The 18,279-nt window shown below is 35.5% G+C and overlaps 1 protein-coding gene across 1 annotated transcript; it reads left to right on the forward strand.

The window, feature by feature from the left end:
• Nucleotides 1-410: 410 nt before the first annotated feature.
• LOC132545713 (indoleamine 2,3-dioxygenase 1-like) lies at nucleotides 411-17,521 on the forward strand. The gene is made up of 12 exons (XM_060209403.1): nucleotides 411-491; nucleotides 1,486-1,581; nucleotides 3,374-3,493; nucleotides 3,902-4,020; nucleotides 7,645-7,744; nucleotides 11,147-11,264; nucleotides 13,383-13,434; nucleotides 13,884-13,950; nucleotides 15,042-15,117; nucleotides 16,046-16,144; nucleotides 16,668-16,764; nucleotides 17,467-17,521. Exons 1-12 carry the CDS (start codon nucleotides 411-413, stop codon nucleotides 17,519-17,521), a joined length of 1,080 nt encoding a protein of 359 aa, XP_060065386.1.
• Nucleotides 17,522-18,279: the final 758 nt, after the last annotated feature.

Raw genomic sequence — 18,279 nt, forward strand, 5'->3', positions numbered from 1 at the left:
TCAAATGCCAAATTGTATCCAACAAGTCAGCAATTTAATTTCTTTCTCTTTTTGTGTATAGCACAAATACAACATCTATGGTTGACAGTTGCTTCCTAAATCCAAACTGAGCATCTGTTATTTTAGCGTAAAACGAGTCAAAATTATATTTCCTTCAGATCATGACATAGGTTAAAAGCGGGGATTAAAAAACCGCATTAAAAAACAACAGCGCTTAATCACTATATATTTTTGAATGAGTTTGTGACCTGAGAGCGTGTTGATTCAACCTTCAGCGTAGATAGAGTGAATTTAGGTCAATAACCTCTACCTATACACATAGACATTACACAGGTGAGACACTTTAACAGACAAAACAAACTTCAGGTCAAATATAGGCCCTTGATGTTGAAAAGTTGAAAGACTTCACAATGGCGGACAACCTAAAGAAGCTGACTCTGAAGGAATTTAACATTTCAGAAAGGACCGGGTTTGCATTCGAAGATTCTTTGGTAAGTGTATTACAGAAGTAGGCTGTATGGGCACATAAGACAACCCAATACAGCTAGGTACTTATGTTAGAATGTTGGGTGTAATAATGTAAACACAACCAATAGGGTATATTCGAGATGTAGGAGAGATATACCGTAGATAATAACACATTTTGTTTCGTAGCTGTCTGTGGTGTAGCGACAGTTAAGATGCTGATGAGTTGAATGTGAATAAAACACACTCCAGGTGTTGTGAAAAGGAACACACTTATAGTAATACAAATGAATTACCCAGCATAGTTATCCAGAGATAACTATGAGTTCAGTACCACGAAACAGTAAGATGATATCGGTATGAAAGTCACAAAGAAAAATCTCCTAGGGAGGTTTGTAAGCTGTTTCGAAGAACCTCTCTAGTTTGGCGGAAGAATTCGCAATGTCCTTTACATTCTGAACACAATCAATTTTGAAGTGAGCACATGATAATATTGTTAATTTTCAGTGATAATCTTGAAATTTTTGATAACCAGTTCCAGACGATTGTGTGATTAATCATAAGGACGAGTGTTTATACTTTATTTTGTAAAAGCTATGTGATGATAATTAAATTTTCACAAGAAATCAAATGATGTAATTATTTCTCGTTGAACGGTTTGTCAGCACCTGATCATTATTGCTAACGTGTTATAGTGATAATTATGTAGTGATATTAGACAATAAGAGAAAGAGAAGGTACTTTATGTCAGTGCATCTCTATATCTCATCCAGCGATCTTAGTTCCGATTTTTGTGGCTTGTGGTTGCTGTAAAAGACATACTTTTATATTTGTGTATCTCCAACTCTCAAAAGATGTTCCATTATTTTGTTTTCGTTTCCATTTTCACTTGGTTTTTTTTATCTGTATAGATGTACAGATTGTCTGAAAGGTCAATAATTGTGTCACGTTTAGACATCTTTGATTGCGTCATTTGTTCAATAAAATAATAAAGCTTATCATATTTTTTTTCTTAAAAAGGAAATGCTACCTGAATATTTCAAGCCTTGGAATGACCTTGCCAGTTGTATTGTCGAATTGATTGAAAATAAAACCGCCCGGAAACACATAGACCAGGTAATCTAAATATTGTTCGTCTAGTCATCGGACTGCCCGGAAACACATAGACCAGGTAATCTAAATATTGTTCGTCTAGTCATCGGACTGCCCGGAAACACATAGACCAGGTAATCTAAATATTGTTCGTCTAGTCATCGGACTGCCCGGAAACACATAGACCAGGTAATCTAAATATTGTTCGTCTAGTCATCGGACTGCCAGGAAACACATAGACCAGGTAATCTAAATATTGTTCGTCTAGTCATCGGACTGCCCGGAAACACATAGACCAGGTAATCCAAATATTGTTCGTCTAGTCATCGGACTGCCCGGAAACACATAGACCAGGTAATCTAAATATTGTTCGTCTAGTCATCGGACTGCCCGGAAACACATAGACCAGGTAATCTGAATATTGTTCGTCTAGTCATCGGACTGCCCGGAAACACATAGACCAGGTAATCTAAATATTGTTCGTCTAGTCATCGGACTGCCCGGAAACACATAGACCAGGTAATCCAAATATTGTTCGTCTAGTCATCGGACTGCCCGGAAACACATAGACCAGGTAATCTAAATATTGTTCGTCTAGTCATCGGACTGCCCGGAAACACATAGACCAGGTAATCTAAATATTGTTCGTCTAGTCATCGGACTGCCCGGAAACACATAGACCAGGTAATCTAAATATTGTTCGTCTAGTCATCGGACTGCCCGGAAATACATAGACCAGGTATGCCAAATATTGTTCGTCTAGTCATCGGACTGCCCGGAAATACATAGACCAGGTAACCCAAATAAATTTCATCTAGTCATCGAACTGCTCGGAAACACTTAGATCATGTTTTTCAAATAATATTCATCAAGTCGATCAGATAATCAAATCTTAAGTTTCTTATCTTATATCCTTAAGAGATATATCGTTCGAAAATTTATGGAATAAAACTTTTGTCGTGATTACTATTTGTTGAAAAATTATACTTTAGAGAGTAAATATCAATAATGTTGTCCTGGCTTCTTTATTAAAAACAAAACTTTTCTTTCATTACGAGAAAATAGAATGATTCTTAAATAAGAAAGCATAATGTGAAAACTTTTCATTTCATTTTACAAGTTTAAAGCTGCAACTAAATATGAAGATTTGAGAAATGGCTTAAATCATTTCATCCAAATTAATTTTACAGAGGTCAAGAAACAAGCTGAATTACTTGCTTTTTTCATCCCAAACTCAATTAATTTGATGCAGCAAGTCAAAATTCGATTATTTGAAATCTGTTTTATGGTGATATATTTGTGTAAACTATAATTGAGTTTTACTGAAGACATACAAAGTTACAATCAAGGGAATTGTACTATAATGTACCAACGAAAGAAACATTGAAAGTGTTGAAACATCTACATTGTCAAAATGTAATCCGGTAACGAAATTTCTACAGAACGTCGTAGAAAGTGTTTTTGCTTTCTTTGATAAAGTACAATTATATATAACAAAGTGTATAAGAAAACCCCAAAAAAAGTCTGATATAGCACATTGGGATTCATTTTTATTTGAGTTACGCCTACATCAGGTTTACCATGACTTTCAAACATCTTGAGATATCGCGTTTTGCTAATCTGAACACAAGTTTTATATTTCATACTTATGCAATAAGCTGTTTTTTCTATTCTGGATCCTCTTAACTTATCAACTTATTCATAGGATAATCATGAATGTAGGTTAAATCCTCGTGCAGTATACTATTTCAGTTTTGTATGCCAGTTGTTGCCACGCCTGAATTAAAATGTACAGTTTTTTTCTCAACAATTTCAGTTAGTATTATTAGACCACAGAAAGTTGTCTGGACGAGCTGAACTGTTTTTGGCCCACTTACAGCTATCTCGGTTTGTAACCGGATATGTTTGGGAAAACGGAGTGGATGATCGGGCTAAGGTAAACAGGTTGACACTATTACTATTTTTAGCAATGACTTTGAAAAATGTTTAATTTCAATGCACCATAAATACAATGTTCCATCCAAACACGTTTTAATGATCATAATGTTCAGCTTTAATACTCGTTGACAAAACGTTATTTAATTATAACTATATGCCGACTCGTTTGCCAGCTGAATTTGTCCTGTTGAATACGGGGAAATATTGGCCCATGTTTTGCTGTAATTCTCGAAATAAATAAATAGTAACAATTTCAGTGTAACGGTCATCCATTTATTTTATTTTCACTAGATTTGAAATTGACGAAGGTTGTACTTGCGTTTTATGGTCACCCGATGCAATCTTCGGTCGATCACATTCACATTTGTATCATATCAGGAATGACACCATTGATCTTTGATTTTAGAAAATACCGAGATGCATAGCTGTACCATTTTATGGGGTGTCTGAAATGTTGTCTATGCCTCCAGTCATAACATACTGTGACGTTGTATTGGCGAACTGGAAACGAATTAACCCGGAGGGGTGAGTTATCTTTGTATTATGAACCCGGGGTGTGAGCTATCTTTGTATAATTAATCCGGAGGGGTGAGTTATCTTTGTATTATTAACCAGGAGGGGTGAGTTATCTTTGTATCATTAACTTGGGGTGTGAGTTATCTTTGTATTATTAACCCGGAGGGGTGAGTTACTTTTGTATTATTAACCCGGAGGGTGAGTTATCTTTGTATAATTAACCAGGAGGGGTGAGTTATCTTTGTATTGTTAACCCGGAGGGGTGACTTATCTTTGTATTATTAACCCGGAGGGGTGAGTTATCTTTGTATTATAAACCAGGAGGGGTGAGTTACCTTTTTATTGTTAACCCGGAGGGGTGAGTTATCTTTGTATTATTAACCCGGAGGGGTGAGTTACTTTTGTATTATTAACCCGGAGGGTGAGTTATCTTTGTATAATTAACCAGGAGGGTAGAGTTATCTTTGTATTGTTAACCCGGAGGGGTGACTTATCTTTGTATTATTAACCCGGAGGGGTGAGTTATCTTTGTATTATAAACCAGGAGGGGTGAGTTACCTTTTTATTACTAACCCGGAGGGTGAGTTATCATTGTATTATTAACCCGGAGGGGTGAGTTATCTTTGTATTATTAACCCGGAGGGGTAAGCTATCTTTGTATTATTAACCTGGAGGGGTGAGTTACCTTTGTATTACTAACCCGGAGAGTGAGTTCTCTTTGTATTATTAACCCGGAGGGGTGATTTACCTTTGTATTGTTTACCCGGAGGGGTGAGTTATCTTTGTATTATTAACCCGGAGGGGTGAGATATCTTTGTATAATTGACCCGGAGGGATGAGCTATATTTGTACAATTGACCCGGAGGGGTGAGCTATATTTGTATAATTGACCCGGAAGGGTGAGTTATATTTGTATAATTGACCCGGAGGGGTGAGCTATATTTGTATAATTGACCCGCAGGGGTGAGCCATATTTGTATAATTGACCCGGAGGGGTGAGTTATCTTTGTATAGTTGACCCGGAGGGATGAGGTATATTTGTATAATTGACCCGGAGAGGTGAGTTACCTTTGTATAATTGACCCGGAAGGGTGAGCTATATTTGTATAATTGACCCGGAGGGGTGAGCTATATTTGTATAATTGACCCGCAGGGGTGAGCCATATTTGTATAATTGACCCGGAGGGGTGAGTTATCTTTGTATAGTTGACCCGGAGGGATGAGGTATATTTGTATAATTGACCCGGAGAGGTGAGTTACCTTTGTATAATTGACCCGGAGGGGTGAGTTATATTTGTATCATTAACCCGGAGGGGTGAGCTATATTTGTATAATTAACCCGGAGGGGTGAGTTACCTTTGTATAATTGACCCGGAAGGGTGAGCTATATTTGTATAATTGACCCGGAGGGGTGAGCTATATTTGTATAATTGACCCGGAGGGGTGAGCTATATTTGTATAATTGACCCGGAGGGGTGAGCTATATTTGGATAATTGACCCGGAGGGGTGAGCTATATTTGTGTAATTGACCCGGAAAGGTGAGTTTCCTTTGTATTACTGATGCTATAGTCAATTTCAATTACTAACAAATTGATAGACATATAAATATATGTAGGACCAAGGGGTAGAGCGTCAAGCAGAGTCTATTTAAGTCTTATCCCATACACAATATCAGTATGTAGCAAGATAAAGATAAACATGCAATATAATCATTAGACGATAATAATGATGCAATATAATACAAGGGAAACAACTCTAATCGATCTGTATTTTATGTCGTTTATAATTACTTCAGGGCAAAAGAACTTATTGGGCTACAAATAGTTTAATTTTTCTTCGATACATGAAAAATGTCCTATGTCTATTATTTTTCACTAGGTTATATATTTGTAAATATTTGTTGAGACGGATTTTTCACCTCACCTTGATTTCCTCGATAAATCTGATTCTCGAAACCCACAAGTGATACGATCCATGTCAATGTTTATTTGTTTATTTAATGTGTGTACAGCGTCATGGGTAAAGAGTAATCACGAACTCAGAGTTTTGTTCATATTTCACAATAAATAAAATGAATATAATTGAAATGCTAAATCATACAAATGTATTTTTATTTTTATGTTAATTAATCTTGATCTATATATTATGATTTTTGTCTTTTTTTCTGACAATTTTTAGGGCACCGACTTTTGCGTAAGTATATAATTTATTCATCTATCTATAAGTCTTTTAACTATAACATGCTACATGAAAGATGACATTGTAACACAATTTACGAATTAAAGACAATGTTCGACTTTCATGTCATGTAGGAATATAACAGTAAAGTATTTCACTACCACGGGAACCATTATGGTCAGGTTGTAGGAACGTAACCACAATTTTCACCTCTCGATACAGGACGTTACATAAAAATCATGTGTTCCCATTACTACCTAGGTAACCATTATGAAACGTTATAGGAACATCAGTATGATGACATCACTACCTAGGTATCCATTATGATACGTTATAGGAACATCAGTGTAGTGACATCACTACCTAGGTATCCATTATGATACGTTATAGGGACATCAGTATGATGACATCACTACCTAGGTATCCATTATGATACGTTATAGGAACATCAGTGTAGTGACATCACTACCTAGGTATCCATTATGATACGTTATAGGGACATCAGTGTAGTGACATCACTACCTAGGTATCCATTATGATACGTTATAGGGACATCAGTATGATGACATCACTACCTAGGTATCCATTATGATACGTTATAGGAACATCAGTGTAGTGACATCACTACCTAGGTATCCATTATGGTACGTTATAGGAACATCAGTATGATGACATCACTACCTAGGTATCCATTATGATACGTTATAGGGACATCAGTGTAGTGACATCACTACCTAGGTATCCATTATGATACGTCATAGGAACATCAGTGTAGTGACATCACTACCTAGGTATCCATTATGATACGTTATAGGAACATCAGTGTAGTGACATCACTACCTAGGTATCCATTATGATACGTTATAGGAACATCAGTGTAGTGACATCACTACCTAGGTATCCATTATGATACGTTATAGGAACATCAGTGTAGTGACATCACTACCTAGGTATCCATTATGATACGTTATAGGAACATCAGTGTAGTGACATCACTACCTAGGTATCCATTATGATACGTTATAGGAACATCAGTGTAGTGACATCACTACCTAGGTATCCATTATGATACGTTATAGGAACATCAGTGTAGTGACATCACTACCTAGGTATCCATTATGATACGTTATAGGGACATCAGTATGATGACATCACTACCTAGGTATCCATTATGATACGTTATAGGAACATCAGTGTAGTGACATCACTACCTAGGTATCCATTATGATACGTCATAGGAACATCAGTGTAGTGACATCACTACCTAGGTATCCATTATGATACGTTATAGGGACATCAGTGTAGTGACATCACTACCTAGGTATCCATTATGATACGTTATAGGAACATCAGTATGATGACATCACTACCGTTATACCATATATAGGAACATCTGTGACATCACTACCTAGGTATCCATTATGATACGTTATAGGCTTAATGGTATGTTGTAGGAACATCAGGTCGATTATCAAAATGCCAGGGGGACAAGATGGTGAAAATTTCATACGACATAGTACCACGATAGAACTGGCTTTTACACCAGCTATTCAGGTAAAGTGGATTTGAAAATTTGTTTTAGCGAATAGCTGTTTCATACTCCCTGGTCTTCATTAATGATGTTTCCGACATACATGTAAAGTAATGTAAAATGTATCACAAGTGACCAACACGAAATATTTATGTGGAAAGTGGCATCAGTGTGTAGTCCTAACAACTACTGTAAAGACCTACTCTTGTATCAGTGTGTAATCCTACTTCTGTATCAGTGTGTAATCCTACTCCTGTATCAGTGTGTAGTACTACTCCTGTATCAGTGTGTAATCCTACTCCTGTATCAGTGTGTAATCCTACTCCTGTATCAGTGTGTAATCCTACTCCTGTATCAGTGTGTAGTACTACTCCTGTATCAGTGTGTAATCCTACTCCTGTATCAGTGTGTAGTACTACTCCTGTATCAGTGTATAGACCTACTCCTGCATCAGTGTGTAGACCTACTCCTGTATCAGTGTGTAACCCTACTCTTTTATCAGTGTGTAATCCTACACCTGTATCATTGTGTAATCCTACTCCTGTATCAGTGTGTTATCCTACTCCTGTATCAGTGTGTAATCCTACTCCTGTATCAGTGTGTTATCCTACTCCTGTATCAGTGTGTAATCCTACTCCTGTATCAGTGTGTTATCCTACTCCTGTATCAGTGTGTAGACCTACTCCTGTATCAGTGTGTAATCCTACTCCTGTATCAGTGTGTAGTACTACTCCTGTATCAGTGTATAGACCTACTCCTGCATCAGTGTGTAGACCTACTCCTGTATCAGTGTGTAACCCTACTCCTGTATCAGTGTGTAATCCTACATCTGTATCATTGTGTAGACCTACTCCTGTATCAGTGTGTAATCCTACTCCTTTATCAGTGTGTTATCCTACTCCTGTATCAGTGTGTTATCCTACTCCTGTATCAGTGTGTAATCCTACTCCTGTATCAGTGTGTAATCTTACCCATGTATCAGTGTGTAATCATACTCCTGTATCAGTGTGTAATCCTACTCCTGTATCAGTGTGTAGTACTACTCCTGTATCAGTGTATAGACTTACTCCTGTATCAGTGTGTAATCATACTCCTGTATCAGTGTGTAATCCTACTCCTGTATCAGTGTGTAGTACTACTCCTGTATCAGTGTATAGACTTACTCCTGCATCAGTGTGTTATCCTACTCCTGTATCAGTGTGTAATCCTACTCCTGTATCAGTGTGTAATCCTACTCCTGTATCAGTGTGTAATCCTACTCCTGTATCAGTGTGTAATCCTACTCCTGTATCAGTGTGTAATCCTACTCCTGTATCAGTGTGTAATCCTACTCCTGTATCAGTGTGTAATCCTACCCATGCATCAGTGTGTAATCCTACCCCTGTATCAGTGTGTAATCCTACTCCTGTATCAGTGTGTAATCCTACTCCTGTATCAGTGTGTAATCCTACTCCTGTATCAGTGTGTAATCCTACCCATGTATTAGTGTGTAATCCTACTCCTGTATCAGTGTGTAATCCTACTCCTGTATCAGTGTGTAATCCTACTCCTGTATCAGTGTGTAATCCTACTCCTGTATCAGTGTGTAATCCTACTCCAGTATCACTGTGTAATACTACTCCTGTATCAGTGTGTAATCCTACCCATGTATTAGTGTGTAATCCTACTCCTGTATCAGTGTGTAACCCTACTCCTGCATCAATGTGTAATCCTACTCCTGTATCAGTGTGTTATCCTACTCCTGTATCAGTCTGTGATCCTACTCCTGTATCAGTGTGTAATCCTACTCCTGTATCAGTGTGTAATCCTACTCCTGTATCAGTGTGTTATCCTACTCCTGTATCACTGTGTAATACTACTCCTGTATCAGTGTGTAATCCTACCCATGTATCAGTGTGTTATCCTACTCCTGTATCAATGTGTAATCCTACTCCTGTATCAATGTGTAATCCTACTCCTGTATCAGTGTGTAATCCTACTCCAGTATCAGTGTGTAATCCTACTCTTGTATCAGTGTGTAATCCTACTCCTGTATCACTGTGTAATATTACTCCTGTATCCGTGTGTAATCCTACTCCTGTATCAGTGTGTAATCCTACTCCTGTATCAGTGTGTAATACTACTCCTGTATCAGTGTGTAATCCTACTCCTGTATCAGTGTGTTATCCTACTCCTGTATCAGTGTGTTATTCTACTCCTGTATCAGTGTGTAATCCTACCGATGTATCAGTGTGTAATCCTACCCCTGTATCAGTGTGTAGACCTACTCCTGTATCATTGTGTAATCCTACCCCTGTATCAGTGTGTAATCCTACACCTGTATCACTTTGTAATCCTATCCCTGTATCAGTGTGTAATCCTATCCCTGTATCAGTGTGTAATCCTACACCTGTATCACTTTGTAATCCTATCCCTGTATCAGTGTGTAATCCTATCCCTGTATCAGTGTGTAATCCTACCCCTGTATCAGTGTGTAGACCTACTCCTGTATCATTGTGTAATCCTATCCCTGTATCAGTGTGTAATCCTACACCTGTATCACTTTGTAATCCTACACCTGTATCACTGTTTAGACCTAATCCTGTACTATTTTATTTGTGCGTAGTTTTTTTTTTTTTATTAAATCTTTTCTACTCGACTTGTTTTAGTCGTTCCCTCGCCATGTTTGTTTGCAATTGTCATCTAAATTAATGCATGTAACCATGTCCTTTGTTCTGTATCCTTTATCCTATGTTGTACGTATCTGATTTCTTAATACCGCTCACTTTCTCATTTTAAGAAAATATTTCGTTCCTACATGTACATTACTGTTTAAGGTTTTTGTCTGTATGGCTTTAGCAAAGGAGGGTGAATATGAATGGATTAGCAAAGGAGGATGAATATGTATGGATTAGCAAAGGAGGGTGAATATGTATGGATTAGCAAAGGAGGGTGAATATGTATGTATTAGCAAAGGAGGATGAATATGTATGGATTTAGCAAAGGAGGGTGAATATGTATGGATTAGCAAAGGAGGGTGAATATGTATGGATTTAGAAAAGGATGATGAATATGTATGAATTTAGCAAGGGAGGGTGAATATGTATGGACAATTGCCTTTGCTGCCCTCCATGCAAGGTGACTTTCGAACTGATTCTTATCCCAGTCATTGAGTGATATTATTACCCCTAAAACTGTTAGTGTTTAGTATTTATTACTAAACTTATTCGTTATTCGACTGATGTGTACATCTGTTTATAATAGCGAGCAGAGGATCATTATAGGCTATGCCTGTTGCCCAATTCCTTTTGTCAGTAAATTCATTACAATATAATATTCTGAAATGAAACAAAAAAACTTTCTCGGTTGTATTCGAAGGTAAATTTCTTATCCAACGAATATCTTATTTGTCACTCATTTGATACATTTCATTGACTTTGTTGCAGCGAATACTAGATGCGGTGTATGCTGCAGAGGCGTCAGACTCCCCAGCGCTTACAAACTGTCTGTTGGATGTTGCTGCTGTGCTGAGGAAAATGACCGCCATGTTCTCCGATTATCACGGTAAACAATAAAGGACCAAATTTTAAACAACAGAAAAAACGTATATGATAGTCAGTGATAGGAATACATCCCAGAAGGCTCCTGATATCAGTATGACGTGGAAATGACATTGGATTGACGTGGTGTAAATCTTGATTATAAGTTTGTTAGGTGTCATTTGCTGGCGTTACACTATCAGCTGGACATCAGTTTGTTTATGTAAACCACATGTCGTTACTACAAAGTATACTTGTGACAAATAATGGACACAATATTAAAACGGTTTTTTTCGTCAATATTGACATGATTATGACTACACGGGGGACCACGATATGAGTCTTAGTTTCAACAAGAAACCAATATTTTAACGTTTTATATCAACTTTCACATCTCTAATCTCTAGTATAATCGCTGTCAGCATGCCCCTTACAACAAACAAGAATAACTAGTTCTTTGTGCTGTTTACCACGGTTGTATCTACCTTATATCGTGTAACATCACATTGTGATATGTAATCATTTATCTCACCTGTACATACCTTATATCATGTAATATCACATTGTGATATGTAATCATTTATCTCACCTGTATCTACCTTATATCGTGTAATATCACATTGTGATATGTTATCATTTATCTCACCTGTATCTACCTTATATCATGTAATATCACATTGTGATATGTAATCATTTATCTCACCTGTATCTACCTTATATCGTGTAATATCACATTGTGATGTGATCATTTATCTCACCTGTACATACCTTATATCATGTAATATCACATTGTGATATGTAATCATTTATCTCACCTGTATCTACCTTATATCGTGTAATATCACATTGTGATATGTTATCATTTATCTCACCTGTATCTACCTTATATCGTGTAATATCACATTGTGATGTGATCATTTATCTCACCTGTATCTACCTTATATCATGTAATATCACATTGTGATATGTTATCATTTATCTCACCTGTATCTACCTTATATCGTGTAATATCACATTGTGATATAATATCATTTATCTCACCTGTATCTACCTTATATTGTAATATCACATTGTGATATAATATCATTTATTTCACCTGTATCTACCTTATATCGTGTAATATCACATTGTGATGTGATCATTTATCTCACCTGTATCTACCTTATATCGTGTAATATCACATTGTGATATGTAATCATTTATCTCACCTGTATCTACCTTATATCGTGTAATATCACATTGTGATATGTTATCATTTATCTCACCTGTATCTACCCGTGTATATCATGTAATAACCTGTATCTACCTTATATCATGTAATATCACATTGTGATATGTTATCATTTATCTCACCTGTATCTACCTTATATCGTGTAATATCACATTGTGATATAATATCATTTATTTCACCTGTATCTACCTTATATCGTGTAATATCACATTGTGATATAATATCATTTATTTCACCTGTATCTACCTTATATCGTGTAATATCACATTGTGATGTGATCATTTATCTCACCTGTATCTACCTTATATCGTGTAATATCACATTGTGATATGTAATCATTTATCTCACCTGTATCTACCTTATATCGTGTAATATCACATTGTGATGTGATCATTTATCTCACCTGTATCTACCTTATATCGTGTAATATCACATTGTGATATAATATCATTTATCTCACCTGTATCTACCTTATATCGTGTAATATCACATTGTGATATAATATCATTTATTTCACCTGTATCTACCTTATATCGTGTAATATCACATTGTGATGTGATCATTTATCTCACCTGTATCTACCTTATATCATGTAATATCACGTTGTGATATGTCATCATTTATCTCACCTGCATCTACCTTATATCGGGTAATATCACATTGTAATATAATATCATTTATCTCACCTGTATCTACCTTATATCGTGTAATATCACATTGTGATATAATATCATTTATTTCACCTGTATCTACCTTATATCGTGTAATATCACATTGTGATATGTAATCATTTATCTCACCTGTATCTACCTTATATCGTATTGTATGACATCGGATTGTGATATTGTATTATGTATCTTTATAACATATCATTTCCCTTTTGTTCGGAAAATTGTTTGTTTCTCTCAACAGATCTCGTTAATCCTGAGAATTTATACAAGGTGTTTTTGCGGTATACCGGCGGGTAGGTGTACATAATGTTTTATATTCATGTGACTATAAAGCATTACTGTGATATAGTAAAGCCAGGTAATCAAGATAGTCACTGTAATGTAGTTTATTCTTGTCGCGAATGATTGTCAGATTCTTGCTTATGAACATGAAATGTTAGCCACATTTTTAGACATGTACAGGTCGGCATTCAGGCTATGCTAATTCACGACCGTTCGATAATTAAAATCTGTAACAGAAAAAGAAAGTATGTATTTACTAGTCTACTAACAATCGTTTGTAATACTGCCATCATTAATCAATGTTAAGTGATATCTATCCATTTAACCTTAGCGTCAAGCACATATTTGTTACCAGAACAAGATCGTTTCATTGCTGCCAATCATGTATACGTATTGAAAACCTCAAAAGAAACTGACGGTTATTAATAAAACGCAGATATGTTACTAAACAATGTTGTAGGTATGGGCAAGGTCAACCATTACCAGAAGGTCTCTTGTTTGAAGGTGTCAATGACGAACCAGTAGCAGTAAGTAGTTTATAGCCATATACAATGTAGCAGTAAGTAGTTTATAGACATATACAATGTAGCAATAAGTAGTTTATAGACATATACACAATGTAGCAGTAAGTAGTTCATAGACATAAACAATGTAGCAGTAAGTAGTTTATAGACATATACACAATGTAGCAGTAAGTAGTTCATAGACATAAACAATGTAGCAGTAAGTAGTTTATAGACATATACACAATGTAGCAGTAAGTAGTTCATAGACATATACACAATGTAGCAGTAAGTAGTTCATAGACATAAACAATGTAGCAGTAAGTAGTTTATAGACATATACACAATGTAGCAGTAAGTAGTTCATAGACATATACACAATGTAGCAGTAAGTAGTTCATAGACATAAACAATGTAGCAGTAAGTAGTTTATAGACATACACAATGTAGCAGTAAGTAGTTTATAGACATACACAATGTAGCAGTAAGTAGTTTATAGACATATATACAATGTAGCAGTAAGTAGTTTATAGACATACACAATGTAGCAGTAAGTAGTTTATAGACATATATACGATGTAGCAGGAAGTAGTTTATACACAATGTAGCAGTAAGTAGTTTATAGACATAAACAATGTAGCAGTAAGTAGTTTATAGACATATACAATGTAGCAGTAAGTAGTTTATAGACATATACAATGTAGCAGTAAGTAGTTTATAGACATATACACAATGTAGCAGTAAGTAGTTTATAGACATATACAATGTAGCAGTAAGTAGTTTATAGACATATACAATGTAGCAGTAAGTAGTTTATAGACATAAACAATGTAGCAGTATGTAGTTTATAGACATAAACAACGTAGAAGTAAGTAGTTTATAGACATAAACAATGTAGCAGTAAGTAGTTTATAGACATATATAATCATAACACCGTATAACTCATCGGCTACAACCCGAGATACACATGAAAAATATCGAAATATAATGTCAATAGTTGGATTCGAACACTTGATCCCAGCTCACTCGACTCCTAGATGAAGCTCGTAATTGATGACAGGATCGAGTCTTATATGATGATATATAAGAAAAAAATCATACTTTTGCATTTACAGGCCCCTTCAGCCACTGCTGGCCAGTCATCCTCCATTAAGCTTGTAGACGCTGCCTTGTCTGTACAGCATAGCCAGGGTAAATTTCTCACTAAGTGCACGGCATTGTCTCAGTGGTTTTCTCAGTATCGAAATGCATGATTTGTTTCCCCTCATTTTAATATCATGGTGAGAACAACACAGTTAGTCTATTTCAAGATTTGAAGAAAGTCCATACATGATCTATCGATATCATCGTATTTGAACGTAATGCACGTTCACATAGGCTTATTATAGAATTATCCCCATGTTTTCCAGTAGTTGTTTTCGTCTTCATGGTGATCATGGAAATATTCAGATGTAACACCCAAATGTCAGGAAAGAACAGAAAACAAGGTCAAAGCGATTTTTCGCTTTTATCGTCTTAAACTAGTGAAGAGAAAAATACATCTAGACATCTTGGAAATGCATGTAGCTGCCAAGATGTCCGATTTGAAAATACTTAATATTTCTTTAAGAGATGCTGATACAGGGATTCGTTATAACTAGTAGGACATATTGATATACGGGGAATTCTTCTCTCAAACTGAACAGGATTCAAGAAGTGACTGGAACTCATTATGTACTGTATAGCTATATACACGTAATAAACTTTAGAGACCCAAGATCAACTCCCTCTCGCCTCTATAATATACAATAGAAATATCATTCCAGTTTGATTCCGTCGACTATTTGCTATGCCATCAGAGACGAAAATATCACCGTTTTATACACAGTTTAATCATTAACATATCTAAGTTTTTGTTATCGTTGACTCGTTGTTATTAACTTTTTATGGTTTAAGAGAGTGTTATTAATTACGTCATTAAACAAGATTTTCTCGGAGAGTTTTCTTCACGAAGCAAAAGACGCTAATTCTTCAGTAACACCTGGTCCAATTCTCTTTTACAGTGCTCTCCATGTTTATCTTTCCTTCGTTTACATGTCGAGACAGCGTTGTATCGGTATGTCTTTATTGTTTTCGTCAGATATATCAACAGCCTTCAAAACCCACAGAATGCACATGCCACTAACACACAGGAATTTCGTTGATGTTGTAGAACAACGGTCACAAATACGTAATTATGGTGAGTTGCACAGATTTATATATAGAGATATTTTTCATGAGTATGACAATAGATATTTGTATTTTATCATACGAATGAAATGGATGTGATATTCTACTACTTGTAAAACTATTCTTTTTTTCAAATAATACAAGGACCGTTAAGATGATAAGAAAGATGTGCGTTTGCAAAAAGGTCAGAAACCGGCATCTCCAGAGGTTATAAGCATGGATTTAACAGAAAAATCAACCTATTGTTATGCTGTGAAAAGAAGAAAGCATGATATAATTGGTAAAAGTTCATGAAGTTATATCAAACTGATAAAAACGTTTTTTTTTCAAATCAACATCTACTTGTGTGTATCAGACTAAAAAGTAATTTGTATTGTATTGTCATATCTAAATATAACTTCTTGTCAATGCAAACTTCAACATTATAGTCGTTGATATCCTTGATAGTCATGTGATCAGCAGAAATACAAAATATTACACTTATTCATCAAGACGAACAGTGATTGTTTAACTTTTGTTCTTTGACTCTACAGTCACTAAAAGCCAGGACAATGCCCTGACATCAGCCTTCGAAAGCTGTCTGCGAAATCTGACCGACTTTAGGAGTGCCCACATCAAGATTGTTGCAAAGTAAGTTTCTTTCACAATATTGATTACTCCGTATTGAAAATGTATTACATCTTTCATATACCAGTGTTTTCTAAGTAAACAGACACGTAGTTTGGGGAGATTTCCTAACAGAATACAAGCTTACTCTTCGGACTTTGTAGCGCCATAGAGGATGTATTGGACCCAGTTTAATTTTGAAGCACGAACTTGAAGAATCCAGAACTGTGATACATTCATGTTCATGCGGAAAAAAGTATTATTCAAAATAAATGTAGCAACATTATTATACATGTCTTGAATCATATACCGTAAGAATCTTTATTTGTCTTCATTTCGTATTTAATATTTACAGCTTTCTTTATTTATCTTCATTTCCTATTAAACATTTACATTTTTACTAAAAGTTGGAAGACTTTATATTCCAAGAATCACAAAAAAAATTATAATAACATAGAAGAGCATGTTACGCTCTTTATTTCCAATGATTCCAGAAATGACAGGAAAAAGGGAAATAGTTGATGTACTGTGTAGTGACGGTTAAATCTTACGTGTTTGTGTTACAGGTATGTAGTGACGGTTAAATCTTACGTGTTTGTACTACAGGTATGTAGTGACGGTTAAATCTAAAGTGTTTGTATTACAGGTATGTAGTGACGGTTAAATATTACGTGTTTGTACTACAGGTATGTAGTGACGGTTAAATATTACGTGTTTGTATTACAGGTATGTAGTGGCGGTTGGAACAGGAGACCCTGGTATAGACAGTGAGTTCAATTAAGACAATTGAAAAAAAAATCAGATTTCATTTTTTATTTTCATTCCAATTTGTTATTATTTCAATAATCACATACGTCTACCAACACTTTTGATATTAAAGTAATACTTTTATCACATGATGTACCAGTTTATATTGATACGCGAATCCTAAATCAACAGCACAGCACTGCGTCTACTGCATCTAGTAAATATATGGATACATGAACTTACAGATAATATGTATCACAGTTGTAAACATAGTGCCTGTGATAGACTCGTTATTAGTTTGCCCCTGCGTGACATGCTGTGTACATGCACAGATTAAGCATTACTTCTCCCTGTGTGAAATTGTTAGTGTTTATGTATAAAATTTTGTCATTACTGTATGCACTATATATATGTAGGTAACTTAACTTAAACTTAAATAACTTTCCCACTTTAATTTATCATTTTATTCATTTTCCAAACTATTAGATTAGCAATGCATTGGTCTAATGTGGTGAAGAACAAGTGATAAATGGCCATTTTAGATGTTTATGATATCACGTGTTTATAGATATCTTTGCGGTAGTATAGCGCTCACAAGCCCTAATTTCCCATTTCTATGTAGGCAACATTAGAGATTTTTCTATATTTGATATTTACAAGCACTTTTACTGTTACAGAAAAGATTATGACCTATGTAGGTTGTATTTTGGTCTTCTTTAACATTTCAGAACTGATTCCGTACTTGAAAACTTCGCGGGATGAGACACCCGTTTTGAGTTCCAACATGGCTAG

The sequence above is a fragment of the Ylistrum balloti genome, unplaced genomic scaffold, assembly GCF_031769215.1.
Source record: "Ylistrum balloti isolate Yb309-2 unplaced genomic scaffold, AGI_CSIRO_Ybal_v1 Utg369852, whole genome shotgun sequence".
Lineage (NCBI taxonomy): Eukaryota > Metazoa > Mollusca > Bivalvia > Pectinida > Pectinidae > Ylistrum > Ylistrum balloti.